General features: G+C 26.7%; 1 protein-coding gene across 1 annotated transcript; it reads right to left on the bottom strand.

Moving 5' to 3' along the window:
* Positions 1-10,868: 10,868 nt before the first annotated feature.
* Positions 10,869-12,985, bottom strand: LOC111281259 (protein IQ-domain 26-like). Its single transcript, XM_022868958.2, has 3 exons — positions 12,301-12,985; positions 11,721-11,927; positions 10,869-11,632 (listed from the first exon to the last, which is right to left on the bottom strand). Exons 1-3 carry the CDS (start codon positions 12,730-12,732, stop codon positions 11,063-11,065), a joined length of 1,209 nt encoding a protein of 402 aa, XP_022724693.2. The 5' UTR covers positions 12,733-12,985; the 3' UTR covers positions 10,869-11,062.
* Positions 12,986-22,603: the final 9,618 nt, after the last annotated feature.

Here is a 22,603-nt window from a genome sequence, read left to right on the forward strand (position 1 = left end):
AATGTCTAACCTGAAGGTTTATCAACATTGATAAATGACAATACATAATTACACCATTCTTTACGGACTTCATCCAGCTCCTCTTTTGTGAAGCTTTCTTTACCCTCCCATTAAAAAAAAAATCAGACGTAAATGTTAAGAAATGAAAACATAATGTCCCATTTTATTTTTTTGAATACATAACGAGTTTATGAAATTTATACTAACCTTGAATGGTGTGGTCATAAAATTATGTAACACAATCTTTCGCATAAAATGAAGGACATAATATCCATATTCTGTATTACTAGATTGACAAGGAACTTGAAAATTAAATTGAGTCGGTTTAGAAAATAGTTATCTACATAAACTCAACATTAAAAGAATAAATTTGACATTTATCGGTAATGACACCCATTTTAGTTTTTTTATTTTCTGATTGAATGCAGATATTACTCTAAATTGAAAAGAAAAAAAATTAGTGGGAACCTAAATAAAATTTACAATATGAAGAAACAAAACATATATAATATAATAAAGTACTGTAATACCTCTTTATAAAAGTTTCAATATCGGGGTTAAGCATCCCGTTGAATTAATTGGATTAAGAAGGTATGACGTTAAAGATTTTGTGTTAATAATCACAATAAGCATCCAATGATGACTGCAAAATAATAACAATGATATACTCAAAATAAGCATCAGATCATAGAATGGAATATGTTAGAGTAATTAAGGTTTGAATATAGCTTACTGCGCATTATACGGGAGCAAATAATAATCAGTCGATCTTTTCATGCATTGGATCACATGATTAGCATGATACATGACTGTGCCACTTTACTCACTAATGAAGTTGGGGTCAATGAACCAAAATCTATTCGTCAATTGTCTCTCCTTCGACTCTTTATATAGGAAGCTACATGATAACAACCAACACTGCTAGTTAGTATTACACCTTAATACTAACTTACTACATATTGAATATGCATATTTGTATTTATAAGCTTATCTCATATAAGTAACAATTTCAGTAGCTGATAATTCATCCATTTCATAAAATTCTTTCACCTTATCCACACCAATGAAAGAAAATGATTGTTTATCAAATAAGTCTTCCTCAGCCGCAATGGATATGAAGTTTCCATCGATACATTTGTCCAGCAAATATTTTGTTAACTCATCCATGAAAGCCTAGGCAAGGGTCAGATGTTGAGGTTGAACATCCTCCTACAATATTAAACTTATCTATAAGTATTAAAACCAAATCACTCAATATTATAATCAAATTAATATTCAAATTATAACAAAAATCCTACTTCTTGGGTGGTAGCGGATAATGGGATCATTTCGTTACTTGCATCGACAGCTTTTCATATGGAAACGATGCTATCAGGTTGAAGTACTAGCATTACCTGCTGCATTGCTACCAACATAGACTCCAAAGCAGCAAGTTTTTGCTGTTGGTCATTGAGGCATTGCTCATGGTCATTAATTTATTGTTGTTGTTACGAAATTATTGCTTCATATTGTGCATTTCTCATTCATGGGGTTTTTGCTTATTTACCAAAATACGTTGATGGCGAGACAAATTTACTAATCCCACGAACCCGACCAAACCTTTCTTTAGCGCCCAATGCTAAAAACAAAAGATCTTCGTCATACTGGGTTGCTAGTTCACCAGATTTTACTTTGACAGTATAATCATCTTGAAAGACAATAATAAGTTAGGCTGTTAGAATAAATCTACACAAGCTAGTATACACTTATGCATACGACCACATTGCCAATCATACATTATAGCAAAAAAATAGTTATACATATAATCTTTTTTACCAGTTTCTCTGTTGTTTCATCTGTAAAGGATCCATCCTTCCGTAGATGTTCTTGTTTCCAGACATCTCATTTAGAAACTTTTGTGTTTGAGCTCACTGATTCCTATTAAATTATCGTAATAAAAGAATCAGAATGTATCAAATTAATGTTCATAAATATTCATTAATGAGTATAAAACAAGTGTACGAAGACATACAAGCTCATACTTCATAGTTGCATATCATTTTCTTGCTGTCCGATGGTGATATTACTGTTTGACTTGAATGTCCCGATGTTGTTCTTTGATTTTTTATAAAATCAAGAAATTACGTCAATCACATATAAAAATCAAAGGCTATATTGCATAAAGACTTATAAACTTGGTTTAATTTGATAATGGGTTTACGTATTGAGAAATATTTTGAAAGCTGATATTGAACAAAATTTATCCAATCTTTCACACTTATGACATCTGCATATGCTGTAAGTGGAACAGTCAAAACATCACATTCACCAGCCATTGGTAAAATATATTGGGTTGTCAATATGCTTTTAAGGTCTCTGAAAGTTTTTTCAGCAGATTGTAACACAATCTTTTTACACTCAATTGGGACGCCAAACCGTTCCTAAATAAGTTAACATAAATAGTATCAACACATTAAATTTCATTTAAATGACCATATAATAAAGTTTACGAAATAGTTGCATAAACATACCACAACGGACTGTCATATCTCATCTTTTAGATCATCAGGAACTCGTCGTCAATTGGTGTACATAATTGAAATTCTCCTATGGACGATGGCTCCAATATGAGTAGCCATCTTGGCAGCTTCTTCCAACACAGGCTGTCCACTTTGATTGAAGTCAACATGAATTTTACTGTTAGTCAGTTTGATTTGTTTGTTTGGGCCCCTTCTATTTCTTTTTTGGCCTACACTTCTTTCTTCTACATGTTCATTAGAAGAAGAATGATGTTGTTCAGAGTTCATATTACCTGCAATATTGATCATAATTATATGAATTATACAATATGACCCTCCAAATTGATCATTGTACTTAATTTAATACAACCAATACCATACTGAGAACAGAAACATCATTTAACACACCATTCAACAATGTACTCATATACACCCTTCAACAAACCACTCAAAAACACCATTCAGCCCCCATTCAAACCCATTCAGTAAAATAATATTAAACAAGTTCAACAAACTATTCAGTATGAAATATTATTCAGACCTCCAATATCATACAATATCATTCTGTAATACAATATCAGTCAACAAGGTTCAGCAAACTACAACCTAGAAGAATGCGTACTACATAGAAACAGCATACTTGCCAATATTAATGAAAATATATAAATGCATATGCCAAAATTAAGGAACTAAAAAAATAAAAATTCTCTATTGAAGGCATAAATAATACAGTAAACTAAAAAAAAAAGACTTACCAACTTAAAACAGAGGTTCGCAGCGGTGATTTGTTGAAGGTCAAAGGCGAGAAATTGGAGAATAAAAACAATGGTATGGTAAAATGTGTTTAAGGGTTTGGTTTGTTTGGTAGAATAAAGCAGCTTCTAATCATTTTGTGTACCAAGACTCTGTAACTTCCTATGTTCAAGGCAGAAAAATGAATATAAAATTAATTAATAAAGGCATTTCCATGGAACAATACCTTTAATAATCACTTAAAAATTTTATTGGAGATTATAAAAAGCGTTTCTTACAAAAAAGATGATTTTAATTATAAGCCTTTAAAATTGCACACCCAACTTATTAAAGGTGATTTTTATTAAAAAAAAAAACATCTTTTCTAAATTTTAAAAATTATAAAAGGTGTTTTTAGAAAAAAAATCACCATCAATAAGTCTGGATTTCCAAAGTTTATAACAAATTATTGAAGGCAGCTTATAATAAAAGAGGCCTTTAATAATCCGAAAAAATTTTATTGAAAAAATATTGAAGGCATTGTTATCTGAAATCGCCTTTAGTAATTATATACAAACTATGATAGGAATTATTAAAAGCGTTTATCTTAAATATACGCTTCAATAACAATGTTACAATATGTGTAACAATATATAGTGGCATTTTACAGTAAAAAATGCCTTTAATAATTTTTAAAATATTTAGTGAAAAAATTATGAAGGCATCTATTATTAAAAAATGCCTTCAGTAATTAAAGGCACATTTTCTAATAAACGCCTTCGATTACATTCGTGGTATATCGAAGGCGACTTATAATAAAAGACGCATTTAATAATCCTGAAAACTTTTATTAAGAAAATTATTGAAGGTGTTGTTATCTGAAATCGACTTCAGTAATTATATACAAACTGTGATAGAAATTATTAGAGGCATTTATCTTAAATATACGCCTTCAATAACAGTGTTACAATATGTGTAGCAATATATAAAAGGTATTTTACAGTAGAAGATGCCTTTAATAATTCTCAAAATATTTAATGAAAAAATTTTAAAAGCGTCTTTTATAACAAATGCCTTCAGTAATTAAAGGTGCCTTTTCTAATACTCGCCTTCGATTACCAGCGTGGTATATCGAAGGTGGCTTATAATAAAAGACACCTTTAATAATCCTGAAAACTTTTATTAAAAAAATTATTAAAGGCGTTGTTATCTAAAACCGCTTTTAGTAATTATATAAAAACTGTGATAGGAATTATTAAAGACGTCTTAAATATATGCCTTCAATAACAGTGTTACAATATGTGTAGAGGTATGTAGAAGGCATTTTATAATAGAAGACGCCTTTAATAATTCTTAAAATATTTAGTGAAAAAATTTTGAAGGCGTCTGTTATTAACAAACGCCTTCAGTAATTGAAGGCACCTTTTTTAATACTCACCTTCAATTACCATCGTGGTATATCGAAGGCGGCTTATAATAAAAGACGCCTTTAATAATCCTGAAAACTTTTATTAGAAAAATTATTGAATGTGTTATTATCTGAAACCGCTTTTAGTAATTATATACAAACTGTGATAGAAATTATTAAAGGTGTCTATCTTAAATATACGCCTTCAATAACAATGTTACAATATGTATAGCGGTATATAGAAGGTATTTTATAGTAGAAGATGTCTTTAATAATTCTCAAAATATTTAGTGAAAAAATTTTGAAGCCGTCTATTTCTAACAAACGCCTTCTGTAATGGATTACTAAGTTTAAAGATATATTGAAGGCGCATGTTCAAATAAACACCTTCCATTACTATCGTGGTATATTGAAGGCGTGTCATAATAAAGGACGCCTTAAATAATCAACAAAAATTTTTTTATTGAAATTATTAAAGGCGTTGTTTTCTATAATCGCCTTCAGTAATTACCTACAAACTATGATATGATTTATTAAAAGCGTCTTTCTTGGATATATGCCTTCAATAACAGTGTTAAAATTTTTGTGGTGATATGTTCAAGGCACCTATAATATATTCAAAAAATATTTGGGAGGCAATTATTGTTGACATTTTTTGTTAGTAAACGTCTTCCATAATCTTGTTCAATAAAAATATTCCCAAACTTAGCGCATCCAATCACCAATTTCAAGCTTCATCTTCATTATTATATCTTTTCAGATCAAGTACAATTTACTTTCCCTTTCCTTTTGTTTTTAGTATTCGAGCATTGTCTTTTAGAACCCTATTTCGACTATTAATAACTTATTAACTTTAGCTTTTACTTAATTCGACTATTCCTTCAGCTCTTGCAAATCATGATTTTTTTTTTTGTGAAAAAATTTTTCTACAAAACTCGTTTTATTTCACCTTATGTCAACCCTAATACCATATACTCTTGGGTACTGTCTACGTTAGCAGCAGAGTTTTAACAATCATAATATCTGGTAGCTGATAAATTACTTCACACCAAGGAGTTATCATTTTGTGTAAGTACTATTCTTGTTATTATCTTTTGTTTAAAATATAGTAAACTATGCAATTGTACATGTTCATTTTCATATTAATTATTTCTATACATTTGGTCTGATTATGTAGCAACTAATAAATGGATAAGAGTTGGATGCAAAAGTATAGATTAAATAAAGAGTGCAGAGATGAAGTGGAAAATTTTTTTAATTTTGCATTTGAGAATACAAGTGAAGATAATATGATATTATGCCCATGTGTGAAATGTGCTAATATCGAGTGACAAATGCATCAAGTTGTTTATGAGCATTTAATTTGTATTGGATTCTTATTGGGATATGTTAATTGGTATTTTCATGGAGATTATGTATCGTTAAGGTCTTTCACTACAGTTCTTTCAACATCAAAGGCTCTCCATCACCAACATGATCCATTTATAGCATATGACATTGAAGGCATGTTGCGAGATGCTTTTAACATTCATAACCAAAATTTTCGTAATTTTTCTCATGAAAATGAAGGATTTAATTAGTTCAATGTTGAAATGCATGAATTTGGTGAACTTAGGATAGGTGTACGTGACCAACAACCTAGAAGAGAAGCATTAAAGTTCTATAAGAGAATGAAATGGGTGGTACAATTGAACATGTAAAACTTTTTCGCGTAACATACATAAAAAAAGATGGATCTTACATGAATGTCGAAACATAATAAATTATGGTAATTTGTATCATCTATTTTAACATAAAGTAAATACTAATTGTTTTTAACATATAATCAACTAGTCATTAAAGTTTATTGTTGTATATGAAAAATTCACAGGAGAAAACGAAAGAGAAAATGACTGCTGAGATTGAAGTAGCATCTGAAGGTTCTTTTAACATACAAGAAATAGAAAATCGAATATTCATAAAAATTACTGGAAAAGAAAGGCATGGACGGGTCCGAGGCCTTAGATTGGGTCCAACACCATCTACCTACTATGGACATAACTCTCTGTAATTTACACTCTCAGTAAGTCAATTTTCGTGAGACATTTCAATATTGAGAGGGGAGTTGTAAACTATGCAACAATGTTTTCAGCAAATGAAAGTAGAAAGAGAACAGGAGCGTGTCAAAATTGAAGAAGAACGTACTAGAATAAAGCTAGAGCGTGCAAAATTTCAGCAGTTGCATGACCGATTCGATCATCTTATAAATTTTGTGCAACAACAATTTCCAAGAAACGATCTTGGTGCTCCATCAACTTTAGTATTATATTTAGTAAATATTAAAATTTTTAAATAAAAAATAAGCATACAATGAAGTGTTAAAAATTGTATGGTATTATTCAGTAGGTTGTTAAGCATGCTAGTGACCAAGGTGAAAATTTTTCTTCATCAATTGGGAGCCAGCAAAATGTATGTAGTCATCCATTTCATACATTTTAATTTTTTATTTGGTTAATATATTTACAATATTTGAATGTTATTATACTAACTAGTAAACTTTGTATTAATTAGATGTATATTTAAACATGAATGAAATTAATATTAATTTCAGTTTCTGAATTTAAGCTCTTTACTAAAAATAAAATTTATTATAAAAATTATAAAAAAAATATTTTTACATAATGGCGGCGTTTGCGTTGGCCAATGCCGCTAAATGAATAATTTAGTAGCGTTTGTAGCATAAAACGCCACTAGTAATAACGACGCTCTTTCCAGCAAACGTTGCTAGTTCGGTGGCGTTTTTTATAGAAACACCACAAAAGCAACGGCGTTTTTCTTATAACAACGCCACTAAATTAGCAGCACCTAAAAGATACAAACGCTACAAATATTGAGGCGTTTTCATATTTAAACGTCATACAAAGTAACGACGTTTTTTATTACAAACGTCGTCAATAGAACGTCGTTTTTCTCATAAAAATGCCATTGAAAATAGGACGTCTCTAAGATATAAACACCTTTAAAATGATAGCGCTTCACATACAAACGCTGCTAATATTGAGGAATTTTTTCGAAAACGTCGTTATTTATCACGACGAGTGTATAGGCGGTACTCTGTGTGACATTTTTTTGCAAACGTCGTAATCTTATAGTAGCGTTAATAAACGCCAATAAACGGTTAAAAAAACGTCACTAAAAACCAAATCTTCTATAGTACAGAGGGTGCCATACAAAATAAAATCTGTAACTTGAAAATTTTTATTTAGCATATAATATGATATTATTTTATCAAAAATTATGAAAACATATATGAAGTATAACATTTCATATTATAATCATAAACAATATATATATATATAAAAGATTCAAATATTGAAATAAAAAATATAACTATTAAAAATGAAGAAAACTCATATTTTTATTTAAAATAGAGCAATGATTGTGCAACTTGTTAAAATTTTCAGAACTTACATATAGATAGTACATTCGACAAGCTCTTCATTAAATTGTAGTTTTAGTTTTGATTTTTGTCGTAGTTCTCACGATCTATAAATCGTTTTTACTTGTAAATTTCATAAATTTTATTTAAAAATTAATATATCTTATTATTTATTTAGTATTAAAATATTTATACTATTTAATTAATAACACTATAAATAAATTATTCTATAAAAAGAAAATTTCATACTTTATAAATATATTCAATTATACTAAATTTTTTATTTTAATGAAGATAGTTTAAATTTTTTTTAAACTTGAAAAATAAATAATGTTCTTAAAATTTTTAAAAAAATTAATAAATTAAAAATTTACAAATTAGAATTAAAATAATCATATTATCATGAGGGGCCATTCATTTATTTGAGAAGTATATTTAAAAAATCAATTAATAACATTATATAGACTCAAAGAATTTTTAAAATTCTTGAGGGGCCCATGGCCCCCTCGTTCTCCTATGTGGCATCACCACTGAAATTACATAAGTTAGTAATTTTAATGTTAATAAAAATAATAATTTGTAAAATATAATAATATTTTGTTTATTTTATAATAAAGTATTATTAAATTATTAAATTAATAAATATATTTATTTATTAGATAAACTAATTTTTATAATATAAATTATGTAAAAAAACATTTGAATTAGAAAATAAAAATAATTTATTAAAACCATTATAAAAAACAAAAGATTAAATTATATATAAAACATTAAAAAATACATAAATTATTTTTAAGCTTGTTACGAATATTAATTTAAAAATATAAAACTTATAATATAAAACATTTACAATTTTAAGAAGAAATAAATTTTTAATTCACATATTAAATAAGTAATATTGATTATTGTTAATTAACATCGGTGATAAAAGCTTTTTATCTTTTTGGACGAGAATTTAATTTTTCTTTAAAATAGTGATCTAATCACTCTCAATGATCTAAAATTATTATTATATAAAATTATCAAATATTTATCAAATACAATAAATAAATCATTATGTATAAATCACCATAAATTTTAAAACAATCTCCCATATCAAATAATAACTTAATTTTTTGTCATGCTTTTTATTATATTGTCGGTTTGTTGTTTCACCAAATAATTTAGCAGCGTGTAAGATAAAAAGATATAATTTCAGGCAGGTTCTGTGTGTGACTCAGTCACTTATTGGACATTTCATTATGTCAAGGAAAGTGATAACTTGAGCTAACACTAAATGCACAAATTTAATGCATACTCAGAGTCGACGAGACGATGGTATCCCTCCATTTTTAGGATTCTTCACGTTAAGAAAAACCCCTCTCTCTCTCTCTCTCTCTCTCTCTCTTTCTCTCTCTCTCTCTCTCTCTCTCTCTCTCTCTCTCTCTCTCTATATATATATATATATATATTGACATTTTCAAATATTTTAAAATTTTAAAATAATATTTATCAATGCCTAAACATTTAGATCAATTGATTGATATATGAACTTTTTACAAAAAAAGAAATTTTACGAAAAAATATATTCAAATTTAAAATTTAATTCAATTAATTTATGTTATCTTCTTTAAAAAATTATATCTAATAAATTTATAATTCAAATTATAAAAATTACAATCATTTCTTTTATTTTCAAATTATAATATCTTGTATAAAAAAACAGTGTTAGAATTCTCCCTTTTCCAAATTAAAAAAAAAAAAAAAAAAAACTCTTTATAATTATTTTATGCTATAGAGTAATATTTTAACAATAATTGAAAATCATTAAATTATGTCAACTATATTAAGCGCATAATAAACTATAATTATAAATCAAATTTTAAAGAGTATTCGCTAATAAAATAAAACCTTCGAAAAGATAAGAAGTTTAAATAAAACACATATAAAAACTTTATGCTTTTTTTTTTTGTCTAACTTCTTGGGAGTTTAAACTTTAAGCCATTTCTTACTATATAGTCTTGGATAATTTTATAAGACGACCTTTAATTTTGATTTGATCAGAGTGGAAAAGTAATTTAAAAAGAAAGGAGAAGAAACCCCGTGGGATCATAATTATTCTTCAAGACAGAACGAAACTGAAAACCTCATCCTCTTCACGCAGCACAAAATGTACCATGGCATACAATGATTAGTCAAAACTTGAAAACTCGAAATGACTAAACCATCAAATTTACCAGGATTGCGCTGTCTACCTAGCCTTTTTTCTAGAAGCAAAAGCATGTGGAGCAAAATTCTAGGATGATCCAAGCCTCCCTCCTCACCCACGACTTTCAAAGATATCAATCATGCAATCTAATCATCGCTGATTAGAAATTTTTTTATCCAGAGCTTAGCTTCCCCTCCATTTTTCTCTCTAGTCCCCACGTGCGGTCAGAGCTCGTGAAAGTAGATCGTGATTACGCATGGGTCCCGATCCTTCTTCCTAAGGAGCTTTGATTAATAAACATCCATAAATTATGAGGTTATTTCTCATCAAGATTTAGCCAACGGTATGCCAATATTCAGACACAGGCAGGCGCAGGCTTGCCCTATCTTTAACACATTGAGCAGAGCTTTAAAAAATGCACTGCTTATATGACAGCAGTGCCACTGCACCACCTAACTAAACTGGCCTCCCTTAAATCTGACTGTGAATTCCAAATTTAGTTCAAATATTTTAATATAGTAGTAGTCATATATTTCAAAATTTTCTTATTATCAGATTCAATTCTGCCTTTATTTTCTCAATTTCCTGAACCAACTTTCATTTTCTTAATTCCCAGTTAAATATGGTTCACATTGGAAATGGCATGATTGAAACTCTTTGAAAAAATTTACACATGCAATTTTTTCTTTCCCATGGCTTGTTCATAACAAAGTGGAAAACACTAGAGAAGTTACAATATTGTTCAACTTCTACACTTTTTCTATTCAAATCCTCCTAAAAGGACATATGAAACTTGAGTGATCTCAAGTTTCCGAAGCTTATTGAACTTGGTAACATGACTTGTTCATTCTAACTCCACCTATGCTGTTCCTTGCTGCCATTATTTCATTGAGCGAAAGCCTCTTCTTTGCTCCTGGTTCTGGTCTTTGCTTTGGAGCGCTTTGAGATCTTAACTTTGCCTTGAAGGATTGTGTGTTTGCCATATAGTTGGGGAAGTTTGAATAAGCCTTAAAATAGCTGTCTCCACACATACTCTTACCCGGTGTAGTAGGAGCATTGGACCTAGCCGTAATAGCAAAACGAGGAGTGCTCTGAGCGGTAGTGAACCTACATTCATCGCCAGTGAAGCACCATTCAAAATCATTAAGATTTTGGCAATTCGGTGTCGATGCTCGAGCTGGAACTGGACATGGAAGAGGTGATGAGATTGTCTGGTAAGGCAAGTCATCCCCACATTCTGATAATGCAATCTTGTAGCGGCGGGACCTTGATCTGGTCTTAAATGTGTCAATTTCAACTATTTTTGGGCTGTCATCATATCCATTGATTTCAATTGATGCAGATAGTCTTTTACTGTGAATTTCACTTCCTGGCTCATCAAATCTTTCCTGAAAAGGAGAGGAAAAAACATCAATATGAAATCAGTTGAATTAAAAGAAATTGCATACTAGAAAATCTGTTGGCAATGGTACTCACAATGGATTTCCGTGGCCTGCTTTCAGGGTAGCAACTATTCTCCTTGTTGAAGGAGCGAAGTATCCGCTGAGATCGAACAGCTGTTTGTGCTCTTATAAGAGCTTGCATACTGTGCAGAGTTGCAGTAGCCCTCTTCCTTGCAAGATAGCCTCTAACAAGAGCTTGTAACCTAACCAGTCCTTTCAAGGCTCTAAGTGCTTTCCGAGACTGAAAGTAAAACCATAATAGATTCAACAAAGGGTTCTAGAGAAACAAGAAAAACCCAAAAATTCAACGCCTGTTCAACACAAACAAAAGTTTTTTAAAATTCAAATCCACGGAGGGAATATATAAGTACGAAAAAGAGAAGAATTTTGGCAGTTACTCAAAACGAGGGTTGGAAAACATAAGTAGCACAAGTACCGTTACTTTGAACAAAGAAAAAACACGCACTGTTTCATTAACTTCAGAGCAGACAGAAGTGAGAAAGAAGAAAAAGAACTCCATAACACAGACTAAAAAGAAAACATATCTAAAATGGTACCCAAATAGACATCTTAAAGGAAAAATGGGATAACCCAATGTCAAAAAATCCACTTACCAAATATCCTCTAAAGACAGCTTGAATTTTCACAGCTGCCCACCTCTCCCTTCCTCCACTAAACAAAGTACCTCTTCCATTGCTGGTCAGCCTCACCACTGCCACCGCCGCCTGTGCTGCTGCCACGGCTGCATCTGCTGCAGCTGCTGTAGCAGCAGCCACTGCAATTGCATGCTTTTTCTGCTCCTTCTCAGTCTCAGCAATGTAGGATCTGAGCCAAGCAGCATCAGTGGCAAGATCATTCGTTGCAGTACTCAATGGAATCTGAGAAATTTTATTAACATCATTCCCAGACTTCGCAAAACTCCACCTTCTCTTTTCTTTCTTGTCATATAAAACTGATGAATTTGAAAGCTCCATCAGGTCTTTGTCTTTTTCTTTCTCTTTTTTGATGCCTAACAGCCCCTTCAGCCACCTTGTAGCCTTCCCCATTTCTTCAGGATCGAAACCAAGGGAACAAATGTAGTAGCAACAAAAAATAATCCTAATAAGAGAAAAAAACCAAGCGGAGCTTATTAGGAAAAGGACCGCAAAAGAGGGTGCTTTTTTTCTCTCTCTTTCTCTCACTTTCCCTGGAATTTGAAGTGACAAAACAAGGGAGAATTAGCAAGTAGAAAGCCAGTAAATCTTTATAGAGAGAAATGAAAATGTCAAAGCACTGAATCGAATACACCCTCCAACCCCAATGGCTTTTAGCAATAAAAAGTAGTAACAAAGCTTTCAACAAGAGAAAAAGAGAATGAAAAAAATGAGTTATTTCCAAGGTAGGAATCGAGTTTTTTTAGAGAACAAAAAAAGGGGTGTCTGGAATATCTCTAGAATCTTTACTGGTTGCAAGTAGAGAAGTAATGAGAACAGTGTTGAGGAAAAACATTAAACAAAAAAAGGAAAAGCATAAAAAACCTTAAAGCTTGGATTTTTTGAAAAGAAAGTCTGACACAACCTCGTGAAGAACTCCGTTACAAGACAAAAAAAGATGTCACCGAAAGATGCAGATAACAAGATTTGTATTACAAAACTATAACTTTAAATTAAAGCTAGGTATGCGATGCAAAACAAAGAATCACAGACAAAATCCTAAAGAAGTTGTATAAAAAGTAAATAGTAATAATAATCACACGGAGAAGAAGAAACTCAGTATCACCTTCTCAAATTCAAAAGAAGCGCCGGTTTCTCTTTCACTTTGTTGAGCAATGTGTATAATCTGTGTACAACAAATCCTACATTATTCTATGCTATTATACACTTTATTTTATTAAACCAAAAGGAGAAAATCTGATTGCCATTTTTTTGCACAAAACCAGACACAAAGGTTACAACTTTTTTTTGCCACTGATAAAGGATTCAGGGCATTAAAGCAAAAGAGTCGGTTTCTATAGCTACTACTATTCTTTTGTCTATAAAGAGTCCAAAAGGAAGAAATGAAAGGCTGGAACTTCTCTTTTTTCCTTGTTTAGGTTAAGAAGAAAGATCTTTCGGTTTCCATATCTTCTTTTCTATAATGATTTGTGGCTCATTATCTCTCTGCCATTGATTCTGCAGAAAATCTCTCTCTCTCTATCTGTTTGAAAAGGGTGTTCAGCATATAGTGTGAGATGGTTACAGATTTTGAATCTTTTTTTGGTAAACAATGGCAGTGGGGCCAATAAAAAAGAGGGAGTGTGTGGATATCATATCTCTCTGGTTTAAAACTTTCTTAATGTTATCATTTAATTTTGCATGATTCCTTGCAATACAAATCCATAGTTCCCCTATTATAAAAAAAAAATCCGTAGTTCCCCTATTATTTAGATGATAAAAATGGTATAGTTTTATCAGCTTTTGACATTTGACACTTGATAAAGATGAATTATTAGAATTTAAAAGTGATTTAGCCTCAAATATTAAAAATCTAAAAGTTATTTTAAATTTTTTTAATCTTTTGGGTATTTTAAATTTGAAGGGAGATCTAAATCTAAAGCTTCTGCTGCTGCCAGTTTAATTGAAGATTACATGGGTGAATAACAATAGTATCTTTTTTAAAGTGACTTGGGGCTCTTAATTTTGAATGGATATTTTGATATCTGTGTTGATACTTGATAGAAAGGAGCTTGGAAAGGATAGTGCCCGACTACCATAATAATAATAATAATAAAATTAATGTTGCCAGTCTGAACCCATTTCAATTTTCATGGAGTCAAAGTAATAGGAAAAAAAAAAAAAAAAAAAAAGAATTGTTTACACCGTACATTTTTTTGAAATATTTGGACCAAAGATCATATGGGTTCATAATCAAATTAGCAGACAGACTAATTCAAGGAAATTCAATTGGAAATTTGATTTGGAAAATGGGCCCGGCACGCCTAATTTTACTAATTGATAAAATGGTAATATATATAATAAATTATATGATATTATTTTATTAATGAATAAAATTTTAAAAAATTAAATTTTTGTATATTTATTTTAAAAGTCAATAAAACTTTATATTATTCATTATTTAAATATCATTATATAATTTCTTAATATTATATAAAATTTATACATTGATAATACATCAAATATATATTTTTAATAATTATCCAATTGTTATTTTCAAAAAAAGGTCAGGTTTCATTGTTAAAAAAAAAAAAATGATCTCTAGGTAATATTACCACTACCTATGCCAAAAGTTTAAGGACAGCAAGCCCTCACTTTAATGAAGTTTATGATAAGAAGTTGTTTTGGACCACCACCAGTCCACCATTGCACTATGTGCTATATTATTAATGTTTTATTTAAAATTATTAAAATTTTAATTTTAATGAAAGAATTTAATATTCTATCAATAATTCTCCTTACTATCAGCTATTACTAACCCTTTTTAAGCAGCATTGGTGTCCCCCAAGTGGTGCAACATTTGTCTCTCTTGTCTAGAACTACTACTATATTGCTCTGAAAGCAGTATTTGATTTGTTTTTTCAAGTGAGGTAGTCTCTCAAATAAAAAATACATTATGAAATATAATAATAAATTTGTTAATTTGACAAAATCAATATCTACATTATCAAATCAATAATCATATCAATTTTTTAACGATAAAAAATTAACAAGATCGGTAATTAAATTAAAATTATCCAATCCAAATAATATAAAAATACTTTTATATGAATAATAATAATTAAACTAAATTTTAGATTTTGTTAAAGTATATAAATCATTATCATAATTTGACCAAATCATAACCCTAATCCTTGTCACCTATTACTCACCTTTTTCATGCTTTTGTGTCGTTGTTGTTGTTGTTCGAGAGTACACCATAGACAAGCACCATGGTATAGTCCAGCTCCTATTAATATTATTCACAAATCTATCTCACCTTAGATAATGGAGAGACTGGTCCAGCCCTAAATAGGATCTGAGACAGGTTGGACTAGCCTCTTGCTTGTTTGAACACAATGAGTCTGGAGTTTTAGTCAAAAGGCCCCTTTATAATCCTACTCCAATTTATGGCTCGATTATTGTTGGTTTAATTTTTGAATAATGTGATTTTTTATTCTTAAATTGCCTAACTCCATAATCAAGGCATTGCAAATTCGACTTTCAGTGTTTTAGAATATTTAATTTAGTGGTTGATCTACAATTATCTACTCAAAAAGTACGATTTGATCGTCTTTTAAAATATGGAATTCGATTTTTAATAAAGATTTAAGTGTTATGTTCTAAGAAAAAGTTTTTAAATGCAATACTTGTTTATTTGATTTATATTTTAAGGTTATGTTAAATGATTCAAAATATAAAGTTGAAAGACAGAAATAATGTAAACTTTAAAGTTAAAGATTTTGTTTTATAAGTCCGGACCATTACATTATCAATGAATTATTAGAAGATTATCATATCTTCTAGTCAAAAATATTTATTAATAAATTAATATAATAAATAAAAGATGTGTTTAGTATAGTATAAAATTATAATAAAATAAAATAAAATGATATCATAAATAAAATTAGATTAAATAATGTAATATTATAAATGAGAAAAGATAAGATAATGTAATATCTTATATTTGATATGCTCAAAGATTAAGATATGATAATTTATTTATTAATCAAAAGTATCTTTTTTTAAAATTTATATAATTTAAATTATTAATATAATTTTTAAAGATATAATAAGACATAAAAGTTCAATTTCATAAATTAAAAATAATCTTCTCAACTTTGAAAAGATTGAATCGTCTTATACCAATAAAATGATTAACCTTCTTTATAATCCTATATTTTTTTTAGATAAAAATTAAATATAATATAAAATAATTATCATGACATCTTATCTATCATCCTACAATAAACATGACTAAAATACATGTGATAACGTTTTAAATTTATTTATAAAATTTAAAAACTTCACAAAATGTGAAATGATAATAATATTTATTTAAAAAAATTATAATATGAAAATAAAAAAATTATAAATACTAAAATTTAAATTTTATTAAATTATCACCTCTTAGAATTATATAAACCAATTAAAGACTCGTGTTGTGATGATTGATTGTTTGCGTTGGAAGTGAAGTAGAGACTTTTGCAAAAGAAGTATAAGTAGGCCATAAAATCCAAGCAGGTCCAATAAAATAAGGTCAGATTCGGTAATATAATCACGGAGCCCATTTTATTCTAAGGGCCACACCCTCAGATCGAATAATTATTCTCCTTTTAAGCAAAAAGAACAAGCCTAGAAAACCATTCTTCTCTAATACAAGAAACAATTCCATTATAATCCCACCAACTTTGAAGGATAATCTCCAATTATGATAATTCAAAATCAAAATAATTAAACCAATTATAATATGATTAATAGTTTTATTTTTTGTTCATCTAGTGGAAAAGAATTTCTCTCGGAAAGGTTAGAAGCCCAAAGTAATGGTATCATGAAGTATGTTTCTAAATTAACTAGAATTTCTTTGGATGCTCTTCTTTCTTAAACCAAATTCTATTGAAAATATTTTTCAGTATTGATTTACTTGTGGTTCTCACAATGATTATCAAACAGGTTGGGTTTGTTTATAAGAAAAATTAATCAAATATGACATATTATTTAATGTATATTAAAAAATAAAAAAATTAATTTAAAAAAAAATACATCATTCTATTAATCTCACTTGTGAAATTAAAAAATTATACTCATAATATATCAAAAAATTTCTCTTGTTTTAAATCACAACATTAATTAAATTACTATCTTAAAAAGAAAAAGCTGTGTTTTTTTTTTCTTTTAAGATTATCATAAGTATTCATTCCTTTTAAGGCTAAAGGATAAAAAAAATGCTTTTAAATTATAATTCAATAATTATTTAAATCTTTAATATTTTACTATAATTAATTAAAGCTTTAATCTTTTATTTTGATTTAATTAAATTTTTAAATGGATGAAATCTAATTACACAATAAAATTTAATCAATTAATCTCGAATTACAATTGATTAAATTCTTAGAGGGATATGAGAGAGAGAAGAAATAGAAAAGAAAAACAAATAAAAATAAAATATATTTTATTTTATTTTATTTTTGCATATATTAATTGTATTACGTGATACATTTTCATCAATTTTATTGATATTACAAAGAATTTTTCTTAGTTAGCAAAAAAACTAATGGTATTAATTTAAAAAAATAATTAAATGAAAATAAATATTGCAGGGATTGAATGATTATAATAAAAAAAAATAAAAATGTTTATAAATTTTTAATTATAATTCAAAAAGTTTTTATACCTTTTAATCTTCCTTCAAGCGTTATTGGGTTTAATTGTATTTTCAAAAGTTTACAACAAAAAATTTATTTAATCTAACCATATGCAAAATGTCATGCCGATTCAATGACAAAAACCCAAATCCAAAATGCTAAGTGAATTCTTTAGGTTTAAATAGTATCTTCATTTTTATTGTACTTAAAAAGGATTTTAATTAGTTAGTTTATTTGAATATTTTGTCAATTCATTAGTGATAAATTTGCATGAGAAAAGAAATAAAGAAAAACCCGTTTCATGTCAAACAAAGAAGAGAAGCATAGGTTAAAAATATTTTAAAAATTTTGAATTATTTATTTTTTAAAATAAATTTTTCTATTTTTATTACACTTAAATAAATTCTTATATTTTGATTTGTATGTAAATAAATTTTAATTTAAAATAAAAAATTAATTTGTTTTAATGATTTATTCAAATACAAATTAAAAAATTAAAATTTTATTTAAATACAATTTAAATTTTATTTAACATAATAAAAATATAAAAATTTATCTAAATAAAATGATAAAATTAAAGAATTTTTATATTATTTTAACAAAAAAAACATAAATGAAAAAAAAAGTACCAAAGCAAAATCATATAATGAAAAAAATCTAAACTCTAAACTCCAATCATATATATATATATATATATATATATATATATATATTATATTACAATATATATATATTTACCAAATAGCAATTGTTGACATAAATGCTTATGTGGATAGCTTCTTTTTTTGACATATAAGATAATTTTTAAATTTTCTCATTATGATAACATATAAGATATTTATTAATTTTAAATTATTTATAAAAAAATATTTTAAAAAATTATTAAATTATCTAAAATTTTATAATTTAATAAAAAACCAATTTAAATTTCAATGAAATTTTTTCTCTTGTATATCACTTTATCTCAATTTAAAATCAATTTTAAAGTAATTTATCTTTTTCAATTTATCTGGAGTTAACATGAGTATTAAATTTATCTCAACTTTTAAAAATATTATTTAATATCTTTAATATTTTTTATAAATAATCCTCATATTATCTTCATATTTTAAATATATTTCATAAAAGAAATGTGAAAAAAAATATATAAATACCAAAATAACTGAAGACCAAAACAACTTAAGGAAAGTTTTTTTTATACATCACATCATCTCAATTTAAAACTAATTTTAACGTAATTTATCTTTTACAATTTATTTGCAGTTAACGTAAGTATTTAAATTTATCATAATTTTTAAAAATATTATTTAATATCTTTAATATTTTTTATAAATAATCCTTACATTATCCTTAGTTTTTAAATACATTTCACAAAGGAAATGTGAAATATATATATATATATATATATATAAATACCAAAACAACTTTATAAAAGTTTCTCTTGTACATCACCTTATCTCAATTTAAAATTAATTTTAAAGTAATTTATCTTTTTTAATTTATCTGTAGTTAACATGAATATTTAAATTTATTACAACTTTTAAAAATATTATTTAATTTTTTATTTTTTTTATAAATAATCATTGCATTATCTTGAGCTTTTAAATATATATAAATACCAAAACAACTTCAAGTTAGCTTTCATTGTTGATAGTTTTTAGTTATATGGCTTTCACAATGTCCCACTCAGCTCTACATATTTTTTTCTACTATTAATTTAGTCTCTCTTTTTATTAGTATATTATTGCTATAAAAACTAACATGTTTTTTCTAATTATAGGTATTATTTCATTAAACATACTATTCACTCCATCAAGTATAAGGTATTATTTCACTAATCATATTATTCACTCCACCAAGTAGAATTTTTTTTATCAAATCAGTTGTAATATTTTTTTAGCTATAATATATTTTTTTAAATCTAAAAAAATACATATATTATTATATTTTTACCGATGTTATCTGCAGACCTTATATTTTTTCACGGATTCTTCTCAATCATGTAATATATTTTATTTTTTAATTATTTAATATTCTCCATTCGTATAAAATAAAAATGATGCTTTGATTAATCAATAAAATAATGTTTTATTTTTTCACGGATTCTTCTCAATCATGTAATATATTTTATTTTTTAATTAATTAATTATTTAATATTCTCCATTCGTATAAAATAAAAATGATGCTTTGATTAATCAATAAAATAAAGTTATGTGCCCTAAACAAAAATTTATGTGCTAGTTGTACATTCAAATAATGGATTATTTCTAAACTCATATCCCCAGTGTGAAACATGTAACATAATTTCAAATTATGATATTATTTTTCATAAAAAATAAAATTAAAAATAAATAATTCAGAGATAGTCTCATCATTAATATTAATTTCAAGTTCATTTATATCTTAACTTAAAAAAACCTTAAAATCGTAAAAGATTTCATCACAATTATGAAACAAAGAATTCTTTATAGCCTTCAACAAAATTTAAAAAAAAATCTTATTTTTATTATGATTTGATAATTTAATTATATTATTTATATGTTACATATATTTGATTTTGTAAATAATTTAATAATATTAATTTATATTTTTATTTAAATTTAAATAAAATAAAAATAATCCATGCATCTCACGAGTAGCAAGCTAGTAAATCCTATATATTAATTTTATTAATTTGGGTGCCACATTGCACCCAATGAGTTTTCTTTTTTTTTAATTTTTTTAACTTCTTTATCTTCTTTTTTATCTTTTCTTTTCTTTTTTTAATTTTTATATTAAATAATTATTTTTAATTTTTATATTTTAAAATTTTGTATAGAATTCATTTGATATTTTTTATTAAAAAGTTTTTTTATACTTTTTTCTTTTTAAAATTAAATAATTTTGTAAGAAAATAATATCAATGCATTTGTATTTGTTTTTTTTTTATCCTTTGCTTTTTTTTAGTTTTAGTTTTTTTTTGTTACATTTTTTTAGAATCTATAATTGAATTTTTAAAAATAATAAGGTTGATGTAAGTTTTTACGTAATATCTCTGCTTGACCTTTTTTTTGGTCATGTCTTTTGCTTTTTATTTATTTTAATTAGATGAATTTTGTAAGAAAAAAATTAATATAAGTAGGAATGATAAAATAATCTGGATCCTTTAAATTTCAATTCTTCTTGGTCCAATAAGTGTACTTTTTAAATTCGAGACCAGATCAATTTAAAAAAAAAAAATCTGGTTAGAGGTGGGTTTAAAGTGTTCTACCTCATCTTGATATATATTAAAATATAGTTTTTATTATATATTTTAATTTTATATTCATATATGTATTATATCAATAAAATTATTATTTAATATCTTAATTTAATAAAAATATTATACTTATACAAGATATAATTTATATTAAAATTTTATGAATATTATACTAAATTTAAATAATTTAGTTAATTTTGTGTAATGTGGGTCAGATGTGGTTTATAGATTTATGTATCAAAATGGGATTAGCTATGAAAACATAATAATTTGATATCAAGTCGAAATCAGAATGGGTTTAAATTATTAAAAAATGTTCAAAGTTGGGATAAGCATAAATCTGAACTCAACCTTTTCTCATTTTTAAATGGAGGTATTTGCATGGTATTAGAAATGTTAATTTTATCATATCTAATAAGGAATCCGATCTTTTATCCAAATTGGGATGAGGATGAATATGTATACGATTTTAAAATTTTATCAAGTACAGGGATGGGAATATATAATATAACGCCCGTCCAATACCCAACATATATTTATAAATATATTTAGTAAATAGACTTTTTATTAAATAATATAATTATTATTTTAGATTAATTAAATTAATATATTTTTATTTAAAAAATATATATTAATATATTTATAAAAATTACATAAACATACAAGACAAAAATTAAAAAACTAAAAAGATTTTTATTTTTATTTTTATTTTTTTAAAGCTATCCTCTACCTATTAAATACCCACAAAGATAAGATGTAGATAGGTTTGAAATATCCATTAAGTATGAATATGATTATAAGTATGAGAATAGATATAATATAAAAATTCAAAGATTATCCTCTACCTATTAAATACCCACAAAGATAAGATGTAGATAGGTTTGAAATATCCATTAAGTATGAATATGATTATAAGTATGAGAATAGATATAATATAAAAATTCAAAGATGAGGATAAGAATATTCTACTCGCCTTATATTATGCTTATTGTTATCTTTACCTGGTACTCCCATTTGGCTCTTTTTTTTCTTTTTTGCTTAGACTTTTTTCTTTTCTTTTTATTTTTGTTTTGGTTTTCTTTTTTTTAATTGTCTATTTAAGCATTTTTATTTATGTTTGAAAAGATAAATAATGAGCAATTAAAGTGTCAACATGCCACATCGATTTGACTTTCTATTTTGGCTTTTTTTATTTTTTGTTTTTTTTTCTTTTAATAAGATAAATTTAGTAAAAAATGTGATCAATGAAGGTTATGATGGTAAAATAATCTACATTAATAAATTTTGACCCGTCGATCTAACAAAAGTGATTCTTTTAAATTAGAATTAGGCTATTATGATTTTTCCTTATCAAAATTGAAGT

Source organism: Durio zibethinus, chromosome 28, assembly GCF_047325235.1.
Source record: "Durio zibethinus cultivar Kanyao isolate XHJ-2024 chromosome 28, ASM4732523v1, whole genome shotgun sequence".
Taxonomy (NCBI): domain Eukaryota; kingdom Viridiplantae; phylum Streptophyta; class Magnoliopsida; order Malvales; family Malvaceae; genus Durio; species Durio zibethinus.